Source organism: Rutilus rutilus, assembly GCF_951802725.1.
Source record: "Rutilus rutilus genome assembly, chromosome: 3".
NCBI classification, from domain to species: domain Eukaryota; kingdom Metazoa; phylum Chordata; class Actinopteri; order Cypriniformes; family Leuciscidae; genus Rutilus; species Rutilus rutilus.
In genome coordinates, this window is record NC_140211.1 from 30,098,754 (window position 1) to 30,116,467 (window position 17,714).

Consider the following 17,714-nt stretch of genomic DNA (forward strand, 5'->3'; position numbering starts at 1 on the left):
GGAAGTTTCCCGAGGCCTTCAAGTCATGAGATAACAGATATCAGGGATGTTCTCCAGGGTATGAGCTCAAGTCAAAAGGTCAGGCTTGAAAGGCAGTTATTTCCTAGACTACTTGGAGTTTCAGTGACACAGTCAAATAAATAGTGGGTGCAACCGCCACTCAAAGGTGTATAGATTCTTGTCATGGATTAAGATTTATGACCTCTCCAGTCAACATCCTAGTCTGGATCCCATTTACTTCCCACATAGACTTCATTATGGATTTAAACATTTCGTTGTTGTTGCAGAGCTGAATGGAAATTGGTCCATTCAAGTAGGTTGTGACTTCCACAATTTAGAAGATCTATAGGTTTATGTCCTCCAAAGCAAATTGAATGAGTGTTCTCAAAACTGAAGTTACCAAACACATGTCCTTGAGCTGTGCTGTGTTATTCTGCCTAAATTAATTGAAACCCTTAGATCATCATTATTTGTAGATGTGTTTCGACTGACCGTCAGACATTATGCTTCCAGTTTTGCATTCTGTGTTCTAAACGCAGTACGGGGTAGGCTAAATTAGGAGCAGATATGGGCAACCCTGACCTGGCATAGTTCTCCCCAGCTGGAGCCGCTGCTGGAAAAGCCATTTCTCTGCAACATGCAAACAAATATAAAACAAATGGTGTACAACCATGTAAAGAGAGGGGGGAACAAATGTTAGCAAATATGAGGTCAGAGGCTGAGTTATGACCTCACTGCCTATTGCATTACGTTAAATTGCGAAAGTTGCTTTAAACGATATTATGTGCCAATCTTTTGCACAAAGCACATCTGAACTGATGAAGAAACAGGTTTAAGAGTCATTTCATTTACTCCAGAAGTTTTTACTGGCAAGTATTGTATCTGCGCCCCTCTAGGCTTTCACTGCTCATTGGTTGGTTGTGTGACTGATTTTTGGACAGACATCTATGAGTGAGCCTTTTGACAATTTTGGACACTCCATTTAACATACTGTATAAATAAACCAATATGCAAGTAAATACCATGGCTTTATGGTATGTTTTTGCATGTTGAGCTACAGTATCTGTGCCCACTCCATTCAGTGGAGTTAGGGCACAGTTTTAAAACCAAAGAGAAGTGTTGGCACACAAACATATTGTAAATAACAACACTGTAGTCAAAGCAAAACCATCTTCCTTTGGGGTTTGATGCATTTGGCTTTGACAAGCTGAGCCCCCAGCCAACATTTACTAAAACATCTGACAACACTCTTTCTGAGGACTTTTCAAAACGAGGCTGGAAACTAATGGATTGTAAAGCACAATTAAACTCACTGGATGATTCTTTTCACATGGAGACTTTCTTTGAGCTACTTGTCATATGGTTGATATTGTGTACCTCCTCTGTTAATTAGAGGCAAAATCAGAAACCATTGAAATAAATAAATAAATATCAAACTACTTTTAATCCACCTCTTATGACGTCTTGAGTTGATCTTTATGCTTTGGCTGAACCTTAATTTTAAACTTTTATATGATTCATAAAGATTTAGTATGAAAATCAAGTAGTTTTATGAGATCCTTTAATAAACCAGTAAAGAGGGAAAACAATCAAACAAATGAGAGTGTTCAAGTCGACCCAAACGACAGAGCTCTTGTCTTAATAATATTTTGGAGTCGGTGTGTACTAACCTCTATTTGGTCATCATAAGGCTGGTAATCAAGAACCAGTTTTTATTCAGACATGAAAGCTTTAGCTTAAGTTCTGCCAGGAAGACTTAATTACTACGTCACTTATTACCTTCATTTCTATCCAATCACGTCTTTATACTTTCTGTATAAAAGATCGGTACTTACACATGTTTGAGTTCGCAGATGCCGACGCGACAACAACCTCCACCCTCCCCACCACCACCAGGATGGTCCTGTCCATACCTCCCAGGGGGGTCGGCTGCGCCCCTGCCTTCGTCTTCAGGCAGGAGATGCAGATCCGCTACCCTCGGATTACGAACTATGGACCAAAGAACTTTATAATAATGATTGCTGGGCTGTCAATAAATGTATGCTTCGTTACATCATTTTATCTCCCGAGTCTTTCTGGTAGAACTGGTTAAATCTTTGAAATGTGATTGGCCAACAAACGAGTCGGATCTTTTGGAATGATTTTTGACTTTTTGAAAATGCTTTATTGAATGAAAACGAACAATTAGTGTCGTCCGATTTCTGAAAAATGATTCTAAAGTGCAGATAATTTTTTTGTGAATCAGAAACACATAGGAATCTGTCAAAGGGTTCACTGAATTAATCTGACTCATTTATTGAATGTCATTACTTTGAAATGACAAAAAACATATTATGTTGTGTTGTAGGTTACTTATAAACTAAGGACTTTTGTTGTTTATTTGTTATTTTTCATTTAACGTTTAGGGCCAATGGATTACTACATACATGCATGGTGCCTCTAAAAAGTATTTCAAAGTATGTGGAAACTTCTTATCTACACCTATAATAAATTCTCTAGTGTAAGCATATATTGTAAGAATTGTAGCATACTAAATTAATTTCTAATTTATGTAATTTGACAACAGACTACTTTTTTCACTCAAAAGTTGCCAAGTAAGAAGAGTTTATCAATATACAACTAAGGTCATCTAGGTCACAACTAGGTCATCAGGAGATCTTGTTTGCACAGTGTTGAAAAAAGCCTGAATAGATGCAGTACATGAGCTTTCGCAGTTTTTAGGTTGAAGAACACTCTACAATAATAACTAAAACAAACTGCTGTACAAATGTAACCTACGTGTTAAATATCATCTGAGCGCTTGCAGAACAGATGACAGAACAGTTTTAGGAACAAGACCTGACGTGAAAGCGCTTCATTATACAGTACAGCGTACATTATCATAAATCATCCCGCAGCCCATTCACAACTCTTCAGTTTCACATTGAACACATAAACTCTTTCGACAGCGTGTGTTTACTTGCTCGGACCGTTCATTAAGAGGGAGTGCTGCGAACATGCTTCCCATTTCAATGAACTCTGTGCTCTTTTTATGGACGGTCGGACAGTGAGGAGCGCTGATGCGCCGAATCGCCCGCAGATGGTCGTCGCTGATTGGTGGAAATTTGAACCCCCACCCTTTCCCCATCAGCCGGTGCCATTATTGTCGTATAGTGTACCCCCGACACGCACACACACACACCCGCTGACTGTCAACGCTCAGCAGTCAGCAGTTCTCTGTGTACCTGCGCTCGCAAACAGAGGCGGTGCGCGTTACCCAAATGGACCCAGTGGATTTTACTTGAGGAACGACTGAAACAGGGCAGTTTAAACAATTACAATGTCTCTATATTGCTTTGCATGGATTTACGGATCGTTCCTTTCCCCGTTTTTAAAGAGGTAACAGTTAAGGTGCATGCATGCCAAAATGGATTGCCTTTTCCTTTTGCTTTGGAGTTTACAAGTCCCTCTGGTAAACAGCACATCAGTGAGACTACTGGCGAGTGTGTCTTTTGGGAACTTCATTAAGGCAGGTGACACACTGATAATTAATTATTTATTATATATACTGTACTCATTGTCATTTAGCAAGTTAATTGTGGTGAGCTGTTTGCAGGCTCTGCAGTTCTGTTGCTTCCACTCTGTGACATCGCTCTCATTTACCGGCGACACCGGCGGCCTCTATCAAGGTTCGTGTGCAATTTATAATTGTATTTCTATTCTTTATAATTATGACATGGCAATGATTGATGCCGATGGCGCTCTTGCAGTCTGGTTGAGCCGAAAATCCTTACCTGTCCTTATTGGATATACCTGTACTGCTAAATATATAAATACGCGGAAGCATGCTACATAGATTCGTGGAATTAGGGGGTTTACAACATAAATATACTCCCAAGATGTGAGTTTCCTGTCCCGGTGCACGCGTAGGCTACTGTATGTGTGGACGCATAAGGGATTCCCTCATCTCCTATCTGCCGCGTAGGAGATAGTCACTGAGAGTTTGTCTTTTTAATTAAGATTTACACAACCAGTGGAAAGTTTGGAAACACTTCCTCGTGAGATTATGGTTAATGCTTGACATTAGTTTTGTATATAAATTGTGGCTACATGAAACGTTAATTTATAGCCTCTTCATCATTTTCACAGCTTGCACAGGCTACAAAGGGCATTGAAATACTTGTAAGGCTAAAAAAAAAAAAAAAACGAAATATAGGTAGGCTACTACAACATAAAAGTGTAAACAGTGATATACAGATTTTGAGTCAGGAGGTAATTTTACAATTTTAATTTTATTTAATGGATAAGTTAGACCATAGGGAAAGTAAATAAGCCAACAAGTGTTGACAAGACCCCATGAAATGGTTTGACAAATGCAGCTTTCTTACCGGTATTGTATTTCGTATTAACAAAGAACATTTTGGTGGGACATGAAAGGGCTTATCCCTTAACGAATAATGATAAACATTTTTATAACCATTAGAATTCTTATAGTCTTTGGCAGGTGGTATTATGGGAGTGACAGTATCATTAGAGACCATTTCATCTGACATAAATGTGTAGTGCAGGATGAGTCATCAGTATTTTTGCTCTAATTTTCCTGGAAGAGAAAGACTGTACATTTTAAAAGTGTATATCTGGTAAAATTGTCAGCTTTTAGGAGTGTACTAGCATATATAACCACAAAGACAATAGACATGGAATCAAAGCCACAAAACAACCTGTCCTAATTCCTGATGGACAGAAAACTGTTGCTGACATTACAATATTAAGTTATATTTGTAAGACTAATGCTATAATTAACTGGTAATGGATTGGTATTGAGTCAGATGATTTAAACTGTGTTTGTCCCACACACAGATTACTATTTTGCCACACCAGTGCAAGTGGACTCACTTGGAGGCTACATTTCCCATGATGTGTCAAGACATGAACGAAGCAGGAGGTCCCTGTTAGAAGCTGGCGGTTTGGTGCACTATCATGTCTCTGCATTTGGCAAGGAATTGCATTTAGACTTGCAGCCATCCCATGTGCTGGCAGAAGGGTTTACCATACAGACACTGGGTGCAGAGGGCATCAACACAGCGACCCTTGACCCTTCTATTCATAACTGCCTCTATCAGGGTTCCATACGAAACCATTCTGAATCCTCTGTGGCTATATCCACCTGCACAGGTCTGGTAAGTGTCTCCTTTTACACTCAAAGATTACAAAGATTCACTGATTCCAAAACTTAATGAGCTACAATGTCTACTAGTTTTAGAGGAAGCTATGAGGCATCCTATGGAGCCTTCCTAAATTAAATAGAACCTCATAAGTGACTGATTTGAAATGCTCTACATGGGCAGCAATTTATGTGCTCAGACATTTCTGAACATTTCACCAAACAAATGTTTTGGTAAGAATATTCGGTTTGAAATTATTTTATAAATTGTTTTCAGCATTGAATAATATGTAAGTATTTTTTTTAAATCTAACTTTCTTCTGCAATGTTCACCATCTTGGATTTTTTTTACTGATCCTCTGGGATTCTCTTGCAGAGCTGCCTTTGAATTTGGCCGGAACATATCTTAAGAGGCAGCATAATAGAGTGGTGCAGGTTAGACGTCACTTTGTAGGCCAATCGGCAGTTAGCATCATACTTGATACAAAACTCAATAGGATTTTTCCATAGGCTTTTGGATTATCACAAAAAAACATCAAAAGTTTATGATACTTACACGTTTTGTCCATCGAGATAATTATCACAGATGAACACAACTTTGATACATTTTGAAGCCTAAATGCAGTAAAGACTAATAACGAGACTGCCTCTGTAGTCCCATTTAGCCACTTGTTAGCAACCGCCTTTTTCAAGACACGTTACAGCTTCAAAAAATCACGAGTGGGATAATACTGATGTATTTTTTGTCACAGAATAAAACATGGAAGTGTCTAGAGCTTGTGTTCACCACAGACCTCTTTGGAAGCCATTTAACAAAAAACAATTGACTCCGAGATGATGGAACAGGAAGTGCTAAAATGCTAACTCGGTTCCACGTTTTGGCCTACAAAGTGATGTCATACTTGACCTTTATATTAAGTTGCTAACAAGCTTTGTGTCTTGTGCATGCTTAGACACTGCACTGCCATCTACTGACGTGGATCAGTGTCTCTGAGTGTTGTCAATTACACTGATATACAGGGAGTTTAAGAGAGCGGTCTGCACAATGATGAATATCGCTCACCTGTTTAACAAAAGAAGCAACTTGAGCATCACAACCCAGTTGTCAAATGTTTACGTTTTTTTTGTTGTCTTTGTCAGTCTTTTTTGCTTCTTCGGCTGTACAGATATTAATTCAACCGTGATCTCCGCTGGTAAAACACAATAATAAGTGTGTTCCATTGTCTAATTTAGATATTTTTTTTATTTTGCAGCAAAAAACTTTTTAAAATTAGCATGGAACTGCTGAATGCGTTGAGTATGAATTTAGCTCATTGTTATTTATAAAAAAGGTAATCTGCGCTGCTCCATTGTTTCTTTACTCATTAAGTATGTGCTCTTAAGTAGCTGCCAATGTCAAGTAGCAAGTATGCAAACATATTTGAGTTATGGTTAGTAAGGTACATATTGTGACTGCTGGAGCTTAGGAAGTATACACTCTCAGAAAAAAAGGTACAAAAGCTGTCACTGTGGCAGTACCTTTTCAAAAGGTACACCTTTGTACCTAAAGAGTGCATATTAGTCCCTCAAAGGTATAGCCTGACGTCGTCATACTCAGATTCTAGTCAGAATGTGAGTCTGATACTGCTCCATTGGGCTGTGATTATGGGGCGTGTTTCAAACGAACCAGGAAGGAAAATGCCTCTGCACTCAATTGGATAGACCTACAACCAATCAGAGCAACGGAGTAAGTGACGGATGTTTTTCATTCATGTTTCCGATCGACAAATGCCTTGATCGCGGTTCTCTGTTCCTCTTTTAAAATGAATGCGCTGTCGATACTTTCTATAACAGACGCGATGGCGGAATCTACACATAATGTTTTATAAACAAAGTTCGGGAGGAGCTCGTTCAAATAATCAATCCAATCAACTTGTCATCAAACAATTACCGTCTACACTATCTGCAATGAGAGGAAGCATATATATTCACTCTGTCAACTCACCTAACATTCCTTGACAGTTTCCAGCATCCCTCCACTCACTCTCGGCTTGTTCTTCCACAGCCAGGAATACGGGGGGAGTACTTTGGGTTCGGGCCGAATACCGATCCCGGAGCCTCTCCTCGGACAGCACGCCAAATATGCATTTATTCTAAATGACTTATTTGTAAGTGTGAACTCGTGAAATCTCAATTCTCCAGCGGCAGTCATCTTTGTTGTAAAGTAAACGAATTCAACCCAAGCGCTCTTTGATGACGTGGATGATTACTGTTGCTCATCTGTTCATCATCGTATAAAGCCCGCCCTAACAATTTGATTGGTCCGAACAATTTTTGTTCGGGCATAATAGCTCCTCAACGGATCGAGTCCAGACCGAACTTCCCGACCTAAAAAATTTGTGGGCAGGGCTAAGTTCGGCTGGCATCCAGGCTATCAAAGGTACATATTGGTACCAAAAGTGTACATATTAGTACCGAAATGATACATATTAGAACCTTTTTGAAGGGTAATGTCCCAGTGACAGCTTTTGTTCCTTTTTTTCTGAGAGTGTATGGTGTTTCACTGATCGAAAAGTGTTGTATATAGTGTGCATGAAGAGCTTAGTAAAACAGGTTCACTGGAGCACTGAAGTATGACGTAAACCAAAGTAGAGACATGGCTTGTGTGGGATGGAGCATTGAGCTTTGCTTGACGTATCTCACGTCTCACCTTGGGTTGTGGGCTACTGTAAAATCATCCCCAGAGTTCTGCTGAAGGACTCTGCCTTCACTCCCTGCTCTTTTGTTCTGTGTTTGCCCTGCTTTCCTGTCTCCCTTGTTCTCTACAATTAAAGACAGAGTGAGGTTTCAGGCGCATGGCTGGCAGCGCTAATCTTTGCATTGTCCTTTTCATTAGTGGTAGCTTCTCCACTATAAAACAGCAGTGACCCATTCTTTTAAAACTGTGTGACAACACAATGTGATTTGGGAGCAATTGCATCTGAATAGACTGCAGGGACTCTTTGATCTACTCCCCCTTTCTTTTGAAGCTCTTTTTTTGAATGATGGCCCGAGCTCTAGGTGATTCTCTTGACGGTCTTAAAGGTGCCCCTATTTCAGATATACAGGGCGCCAAACAAGACCTGTGTGTCCCTTCAGATTTTGTGCTTAAATGTACAGAAGAAAAAGGAAATCTCTGAGAAAAAAGGGGTCTCTCACTCTGTCACTCTGCCTCTTTCACTCTCCCTTTCTTTGTTGGATTGAAAAAGAACGAGTCACAGAAGACTTTAACCCTTCCATGTCATCTCCGCTTGATGAGGAGCTTTGGATTAACTACAAATGAGAACCCATTCATCCCTCTGCTGATCCGCAGCAACCCCTTGTGCTGTGAAAGGCTAAGGAGGCAGTTGCTTAGAGGAAGAGAGGTTTTGTGTGGCGAGAATGCCAGTCCAAAAGTAAAATCAATGCTTATCTGGTTGAGAACCCCCACAGTTGAAACATTCAGAGGTAATGCCGTTCATTAGGTTACTGAGTTGATGAAAGCCTGATTTGCTTGTACTAGTCCTCCTGCTTGCTGTTAAACAGTGCATAACATAGCAGATGGACAGGGATTCTGTTGTTAAATGAAGAACAGGCGGTCCCAGCTTTTAAGTCAGGAACAGAGGGATTTACTCGCTAAATCCTGCTTCATTTAAAGTTTTTAATTACTGAGCGCTCTTCAATTGCTGTTATCACTTGCTTCAAATTGATTGTGTGGCCTCAGATTTGACAACATGATCAAACATCTTCCATCCATCCTTTAAACAACACACATCATCGTAGTAATGAAATCCTGGTTGATTTATGAATTAGTTTAGTCATGTGTGCTGTTTCTAGGTTGGTTCAAAATGGCATATGAATGCCAGTCTGCTTCAGTTTTTAAAAGCCGATTAGCAGGTGGAGCTTCTGAAATGGTGCTCTGCTACTTCCTGTTCAGAGGTCAGAACTTCCACCAGATCATGCTTCAGGGTCACATGGTTGAGCAAGTTCAGAGTTGCTTTTCCATAGACAAATCCACATCCTCAGGCCTTCCTTGGGTCACTGTTCCATATGGCTGGTGACAGGTTCAAGCCCATCCCCCTTTCTAGACGTGTTTTGGCTGGCCGGGCCACCATGCCGTCCAGAACTAGTTTAAGGATCACAATGAAAGACTTAGAGATCTTTCACAATACTGTTCAACTTAAATTTTTTATGGATGAACTATTCTGGCAGTGCTGCTATATTTAGTTATGATTTGTTTGACACATGGGCACTCATTTCTGGCTAGTCCAGTTTAACATATCCTTAGACCTGTCAGATCAAGTTAAAGCAGGTAATGAGACAGTAGACTTGACATGTTCTTATCTGTTTATGTTAATTGGCACCATTGTTTGCAATTAGCATGTTAACAATTAGCATGTTAGCAAGCGCTGCTGGGTAGGAAAACAATAGGTTGACTATAGCCTTAGGTTACAATTGTTGACACTGTGAATCAATTAATTATCTCAGTCAACATACATGGATGGAAAACTTCCCCTTTATCATGATGTACAACTTGATAGAGATGCTGTTTTTTTGTTTGTTTGATTAAAACGCACCCTGGTGCAATTGCTCTGTTAGTGCGGTCATTTGAATAAGTATGAGCGCTGCCATCCGAACCCTGGTGCGCACCAAACAAGGGGACAGAGACCGGTTCGAAGGAAATATGAATGCAACACGGACCAAAGACATGTAAACGAACCAAAAAAGGGAAGATGAGACCCTAAAAAGGACAGAATTCTCACGCATACCTGTTTTTTCTCATAGTCGTGATGTTGCCCATTACATTTCGCGACAGTGAATTAATGTGTAATTAATTGTGAATGTATCCCTATGCCTTTAGGTTCAGTATCTTTAGGTTTGGTGTTAAAAATGGCAGTGTGAAGGCTAAGCGGACCAGGACCAGAGGTCGCGTTAACCGAAAATGTTATGCCATTGACGTTTTTTTTTTAGCAGTGACGGAAAAATCGGAAGGCCATCTATCATTTTGATAGATTATACTGAGAGTGATCTATTGTAACTTGTAACTATACATTTTTTTGGGGGCAAAATCCAGTATGGGACGTGTGTGCCATAGCCATGCACACTTACTAGACCATTTAATTCTAGCGTTTAATGCTAAGGAGGATTCTAGCCTATAAGCCTCAGAAGGATTGGACAAGGAAGGACGCAGTCTCGGTAGGATGCATCCATCCGTTTGAGAAGCACCTGAGAAGTCTGTCCAAGCCGATGCATTTGATTACACACAGGCGAGCACCCAGTTTAAGCCCATTTTATAATGATAAAGTTATAATACTTATACTTACATAATTAAGTTTCTAATCCAGTTTGTTTTGTTTTAAATGGTGGCTGTCACAAAAATTTGACGGATTCATTAAAAAATACATTAAATATTTATAAAAAAAAATATTATGTAATATGGCACATATACAGTATTTAGCAAAATGCTCCTCTCTACATTTTTCTTGCTGATTATCAAGTTTATGGTCAATGAATGATTTTTGTAAGGTATAATGTTACGTGACATTGTTTGCGACACTGATTTAGCGATTACATGAGAATACAGATTTAGGTAAACTGTACTGTATCTTTCAACATATTTTCTGATATTTCATTCATGTTTATTTCGTTCTGTAACGTAGTAAAGAGGAAGGGATGATTGCGTTCATATCACGATCCGCGACAACTGTTCAAGATAAAAACTGATGCAGTGACGCATATTCTTTGTTCAACTTACTTTTCATAATATAAATAAATGCATAGCCTATATCCTTGTCCTGTAAGTTTGTGAATAAAAATGAAAATGTGAACTGAAACTGAAGCTATTAAATGTCTTATTATCATTAAAATATGAAAATGAAAAGGTAATAATAATTATGACAGAATTTTTACGATCTTGTACATCAAAATGACAGACGAAAGTCTGAAAGACTCACGAAAGTCTAACACAACTTTTTTTTTTGCTCCGGACCAAACAAACCAAGCGAACTGAACTAGGACAGGGGACTCACTAGATTTGCCCTTCACTGAATTCAGCTCTTTCCAAACATGTCCAATCATGCTGAACTTAGACATGACCTTTCTCAAGTCCCAAGTTATATGAGTAACTTATTCAAGCATACTTATTTTAAATGATCTGTTACTCATTTTGAATTAATCAAATTAATGTAAAGCCTTCATAAATGTACTGGTTTATCAGTTGATGTGACATTCAATGAGCAGTTGATGTGACATTCAGTGTAAATTCATGTAAATCATACCTTTTGTGTAAACTGTGCAAATGAGTAAAAACAAACGGAAAACTGAATCAATTGTGCACAAATGATATAAGATCTGATTTTTGCTAAACAGGTTTCCCACAGATTCTCTCTCTCTCTCTGGGGAGGGGGATGTTTCATGAAGTCTTTTTGGATGGTAAAGTGCTCTTTTATCTTTTATGGACAGCCCGGCCAATAGTCCAACCTCGTGGGTGCTAGACTGTCTGTGAATGTGTGAGGTGTGTGTGTGAATTGCTGCTGAAGCACTTCAGCTGTGTTTATTCAGTACCAGACCTGCTGGTTCAAGCTGATGCGCTAACGTGTGGGATTGCACTTAGGGACAGTTGTGATGCTAATTCACTCTGACTGGAAAGGAGGCAAGCTGTCAGTGTGCTCAAAGCTTGGATATACTGCAGTGAGAGTAGAGCACCGGGCCATTCAAACATCAATGGAAGAGAGAGGCTGGGAATTACCATACACAGACTCCGAGAGCAGATCTGTAGTGCTTGTCTGACTCAGGAAGTTGTATATGCTTTGGGGTTTCCATCAGACATGTTTGTTGTCATGATTGGTACTTATGGATTCTGCTAAAATGGTCGCTGTTTGGGGTCTCCCAGTTCCGGGCATCATAATTATATATTATATAATAGATATCATATATCATAGATACTTGATTGTTTTGAAATTGATTACACATAAAAAAGTAAGATCCTTGTGTCATTATTTTTTAAATATATCATTACTTCATGTAAAGGTCATGCAGGTCATGTAAATCAGAGGTTTTTAAACTGTGGTCTGAGCCTGGGTAATTTAGGGCTACATTTCTGAAAAATAAATAAATGTTTGAGTCCAAATACGTAAATCAAGAGATTAATCATGATTGTTAACCATAGATATATGTACATAGATTCATCATTAGCAGCCATTTCAGTGTGCCGGTATTCGTAAGCTGTCTGCCATATTGGATCAGTCCGTGAACATTCGAGAGCAAGTTGTCTGATCGTCTGCAGTCGTAGTTAGATGCATGTATTAATATGAAATAGACTTCAGCAGATGTGTTTGCTAAACTAACACAATACAACAAGACACAGGCGTCAGGTGACATTAAAAAGTTACCATAGTACCACTGTGAAGCTGCTTTGATACAATCTGTATTGTGAAAAGCGCTATATAAATAAACTTGACTTAAAAGTAAAAACATTAAAAGTACCATAGTAAAACCATGTATTGGGTTAATACATATAAAAACACAAACCAACACATTCTCACCTGTAAAAGGTTATCCAATTTCTTCGGGAATTTAAATCTCGGTGGTTTCACAAGCAGAAGCTGCACCTACGTGTCTGGAAGGGTTGGATAAGTCATATGCGTATACACATCTACAGTCATGGTCAAAATTGATGGCACCCCTGATAAATATGATAAAAAATGGCTGTAAAAAATAAATCTGCATTGTTTATCCTTTTGATCTTTCATTCAAAAAATTCACAAAAATCAAACCTTTCATTGAAGTAAAAGACCTGAAAGTAAATCACATTATGAAATAAATGTTTTTCTCCAAAACACGCTGGCCATAATTGTTGGCACCCTGTTATTAAATACTTTCTGCAACCTCCTTTTGCCAAGATAACAGATCTGAGTTTTCTCCTATAATGCCTGATGAGTTTGGAGAACACCTGACAAGAGATCAGAGACCATTCCTCCATACAGAACCTCTCCAGATCCTTCAGATTCACAAGTTCATGTTGGTGCTTCTTCTCTTCAGTTCACCCCACTCATTTTCTATATGGTTCAGTTTAGGAGACTGGGACGGTCATGGCAGAAGCTTAATTTTGTGCTCAGTTACCCATTTTTGTGTTGATTTTGATGTTTGGTTTGGACCGTTGTCCTGATGGAAGATCCAACCACAGCCCATTATAAGATTTCTAGCAGAGGCTGTCAGGTTTTGATTTTTTATCTGTTGGTATTTGCTAGAATCCATAATACCATGTATCTGAACAAGATGTCCAGGACCTCCAGCAAATAAATAGGCCCACAACATATAAGATCCAGCAGTATATTTAACCGTAGGCATGGGGGACTCTTCATCCCTGTTTGCACCAAACACATCTGGTGGGTTTGCTGCCAAAAAGCCCTTTTTTTTGTTTTATCTGACCACAGAATCCGGTCCCTTTTGAAGTTCCAGTCGTGTCTGACCACTGAATATGCTGGAGTTTGTTCTTGGAGGAGCAAGGAGGATTTTTCTTAAAACCCTCCCAAACAACATGTGGTGATGTAGGGGTTGTTTGATAAATTTTTTTTTGGGCTTTCTGACCCCCAAGACTCAACTAATCTCTGCAATTCTCCATCTGTGATCCTTGGAGAGTCTTTGGCTACTCAAACTTTCCTCCTCACCGTCCATTAAGACAATATAGACACACGTCCTCTTCCAGGCAGATTCGTAACATCATTAGTTGATTATAACTTCTTAATTATTGCCCTGACGGTCAAAATGGGGATTTTCAATTCTTTCGATATTTTCTTACAGCCACTTTCTATTTTGTGAAGCTCAACAATCTTTTGCTGCACATCAGAACTATATTCTTTGGTTTTACTCATTGTGATGGATGATTAAGGGGATTTGGCCTTTGTGTTTCCTCATATTTAAACTCCTGTGAAACAAGAAGTCATAGCTGGACAATTTCATGTTCCTAGTCACCCTGGTTACTTAAAAATGTAAATATTAATGGGAGATATTTTTCTCAAAAAAAATTCTAGGGGTGCCAACAATTATGGCCAGCGTGTTTTGGAGAAAAACATTTATTTCATAATGTGATTTACCCCCCAATTTCAATTCTTTTACTTCAGTGAAAGGTTAGATTTTTGCGAATTTTTTGAAGGAAAGATCAAAAGGATAAACAATGCAGATTTATTTTTTACAGCCATTTTTTATCATATTTATCAGGGGTGCCATCAATTTTGACCATGACTGTATGGTTTTAACACTACAAATAAAAACAAATCTGCATATATTTCTGTAAAAACATTTTGCAAGAAAGTTCAGAGTTGCAATGTATATACTTAAGTTACAACACATGTTTGTACATCTAGCAGTACATATAATATTTTCAGATAATTTTTTTCTCAAGGCTTTAGAACAATGACAACATAAATTGAAATGATTGTATATTTAACTATTTTGTTTTTATAGTATCACATTTACAGTTTTCTCACACAGTATAAAGTGTGTTCACATTAGCGAAATTTAATGGGCAAAAAAGGTCCATTGTCAATTGTCAGTAGTGTAGCATATGCACATCATACACATATACACATATACACAGTGTAGCACATCTCACACAAAAGTCGCTTTCCAAACAAGCTGATTTCTGTTGGTCCAAGCGTGAGCCCGTTGCAAAATCTTTCGCCATCACACAAAATTCATGTTTGCATGCATTCCTATTGAAATTACTGGATTTTGCCCCCAAAATTTGCTGAACAACAGTAAATGTGGCTTAAAATATACACTCAAAAAATTTAAGATTTACATAATTTAATTAATAGTAACATTCCAACAAATTGATTTGAATAATCCTTACGTAGTTTAATTGAATAATTGATTAAGGATTGTGCATTTGTGTCGTGATGTATCATATCATGAAGTATTTAGCGATAGATCCCTACACGTATCTCTACAGGGGCATGCCTGGGACCAGTCTGAGATTCTTCCTGCCACTATTTGACTCAGTCCCTTGAATTAACCACTCTGAGTCTGCTATAGTTGAGAGTCAAATGCTCTGCACCATGGGAGACAATGCTCAGGTGACGTGGTGGACATTTACACTTGTCTGAGTTTTGGGAGGGCAGACAGACAAATTGAAACCAGAGTGAATATATGCTGGGCTTCTTTGTAGTTACAAATGTTTCTCACTCCCCCTTTCATAATTCATGGGGTGTTATGCCATGTTAGCACTATAGGAGTTGCCAGGGGCTATTCCCTGGTGGTCTGTGTGGTGACAGTGATGTAGAGGCTACTTGGGGATGTGAGAGAGAGAGAGAGAGAGAGAGAGAGAGAGAGAGAGAGAGAGAGAGAGAGAGAGAGAGAGAGAGAGAGAGAGAGAGAGAGAGAGAGAGACTTTTGGGAGAAAGTAAGGAAGGGGAAAGGCAGGCTGTTCCTGTAATAGCTCTTGTTCTCACTCACTTGAAGACCTAAAACTAATGGCCAGTGGTAAAGTGGCTGTCACACCAGCGCTAAGAAGCCATAAATATTATAAGGAATCCCATATCTAGTGCCTTGGACCATTTGGGACTGCCATTTTCAAATTCTCATGTCTCCATTGAGGTTTAATTATGTTAGTCAAGCTCATGCATCTTTCTGTGAGTAATAGGGTTATGAAAGGACACCTTTTTGTCATTGACAACTTAGCTGTGCAATATCTGAGGCATGGGCAGTGCTTCATCTTTTTAGTCACTTCTCTTGTTTGGTTTATTTATGTTTACCCACTAGACCAGCTTTCATTGTGGTTTTACTCAACCTTGCTTAATAGATCTTAGTCAGGGTGGCACCATATTTAATTTCTGTCATCTTAAAAAAAAAAAAAAAAAAACCTTCAGCAGACAAAAACTCCCTAAAACAAAAGTTTTGAGTCAGTATTGAAAATGATGGGATATAGTGCCTTTACACAGTACATACCATTGTAATAACTCCAAGTCTATTCCTACGACTGTAACCCTGAAGCGGGAACGAATTGACGATTGACGCTGAGGGAACGTGTGATGCGTGTGACGCGTGATGACGTCTTGAAGCACATGTGAAATCAGTCCAGTGGTGTGGCGGAACTTCAGAGGCAGGCAACGTCACGAACCAGGAAACTATAAAGCCTGCCCAAAGCAAAGCAGCGATAGCTTCATAAAAGTCTAAAGTAAGTCACTGACAGGCACGTAGGAGATATGACAAGGTGACGCAGCATCTTGTTCCTTCTTCAGGGACCCGAGGTTACAGTCGTAACCAAGGCGTTCCCTTTCAAGGGAACTCTGCTGCGTCGATTGACGCTGAGGAAATGTCTATACCAGTGCCTCCATAGCGACAAGTGTCTGTCCTGTGTGAAATTGCGCGGAGCAGCACTAGGACGAGAGCACCTGGGACCCTGGTGTAGAGTCTAGGTCCAAAGAGTAGAACCTTACAAATGTGTGTGGTGAGGAGGACCACCCTGCTGGATCACATACATCTTGGAGAGCAACTCCTGACATATGGGCCTTAGAGGCCGCCATACTCCTAGTAGAGTGGGAATGAACAGCCATACTGCCCTACAAAGGCAAAAGACCTTAACTCACTAGAGTGTGGAACTGAGAAAAAGTACTTTAAAGATTTTTAGTTGTCCCGCCAAATTAATTATAGGTAGGACACTGGAAATCTGCCAAATAGATGTTTTAGTAATGAAAATTATATACATAAAAAAATCTTGAGCTCAAACTTGACTTTTGACCACTATTTTAAAGTTACTGTACTCTGCCTTTGTATTGTCAGCAAAAAGTGATAAGTCATGCCAAGGCAAAAGGCAGTAACTTCCACATTATCAATATTTGGTTGCTGATCACCATTAACAAAATCTTTATAGTAACACCTGTATAAAATCTAGTGATCATGGCATTTATTTTGTATGATTTACAATTATTTATAGCCATCTACTTATTGCTATCCTGTGCTTTGGTTGCATTCTGATGGCATTATTAATACATTTGACATGACAAAAAACCTCCATAGATATATTAGTCCAGCGTTGGCTCGACCGTGTTTAGGGCGGTGCTGAAGGCGCCGGCGAAGTTTTGGCACTCTGCCAGCTAGATGCATGAGTGTTTCAACCAGGTCCGGTACCCGAACTAGGTGAGGCGGGGCTTTAGTTCTTTGTTGTATTCATCTGCTGCGGCATGTGTAACATTTTCTGTCGACTCTGCATAATCCTTCGCGATCGATATCACACGTTTGTCGATGGAGCGGGTTCAGACCATATCTGACCGCATTTGTGCAGGACAAAGCTCTGAGGACATCAGAAGTTAGAGGGACTGATGGCAGCTGTACAAAGTACACAGGCTACACCGTAATTTTAATTTTAATGGACAGTAAAACAAAGGCAGATAACCGAACAATCTGGTAGGTAGCATTATTTGATAGAACACTGGCACAGTGACTTCATATTGACGCGGGGCTAAACAAAGGCAGAGTACCGTAACTCAATTTGAGCGTTCCAAAACAAAGCCAAAGAGCGGTAACTGGTGTTACGCCGTTCTGCCTTGGTTTCTCATGGGCTTTTGGAAGTTAC

At 39.4% G+C, this 17,714-nt stretch overlaps 1 protein-coding gene across 1 annotated transcript in view; it reads left to right on the forward strand.

The window, feature by feature from the left end:
- Window positions 1–3,339: 3,339 nt before the first annotated feature.
- The window catches only part of adamts18 (ADAM metallopeptidase with thrombospondin type 1 motif, 18), a gene marked incomplete at its 5' end in the record, with an annotated part of 66,113 nt that continues 51,738 nt past the window's right edge, over window positions 3,340–17,714 (forward strand). Inside the window, 3 exons of the mRNA XM_084404325.1 lie at window positions 3,340–3,378; window positions 3,596–3,668; window positions 4,840–5,159. Of these exons, the coding sequence (XP_084260451.1) occupies window positions 3,340–3,378; window positions 3,596–3,668; window positions 4,840–5,159 (432 nt within the window). The remainder of the gene's footprint in view (window positions 3,379–3,595; window positions 3,669–4,839; window positions 5,160–17,714) is intronic.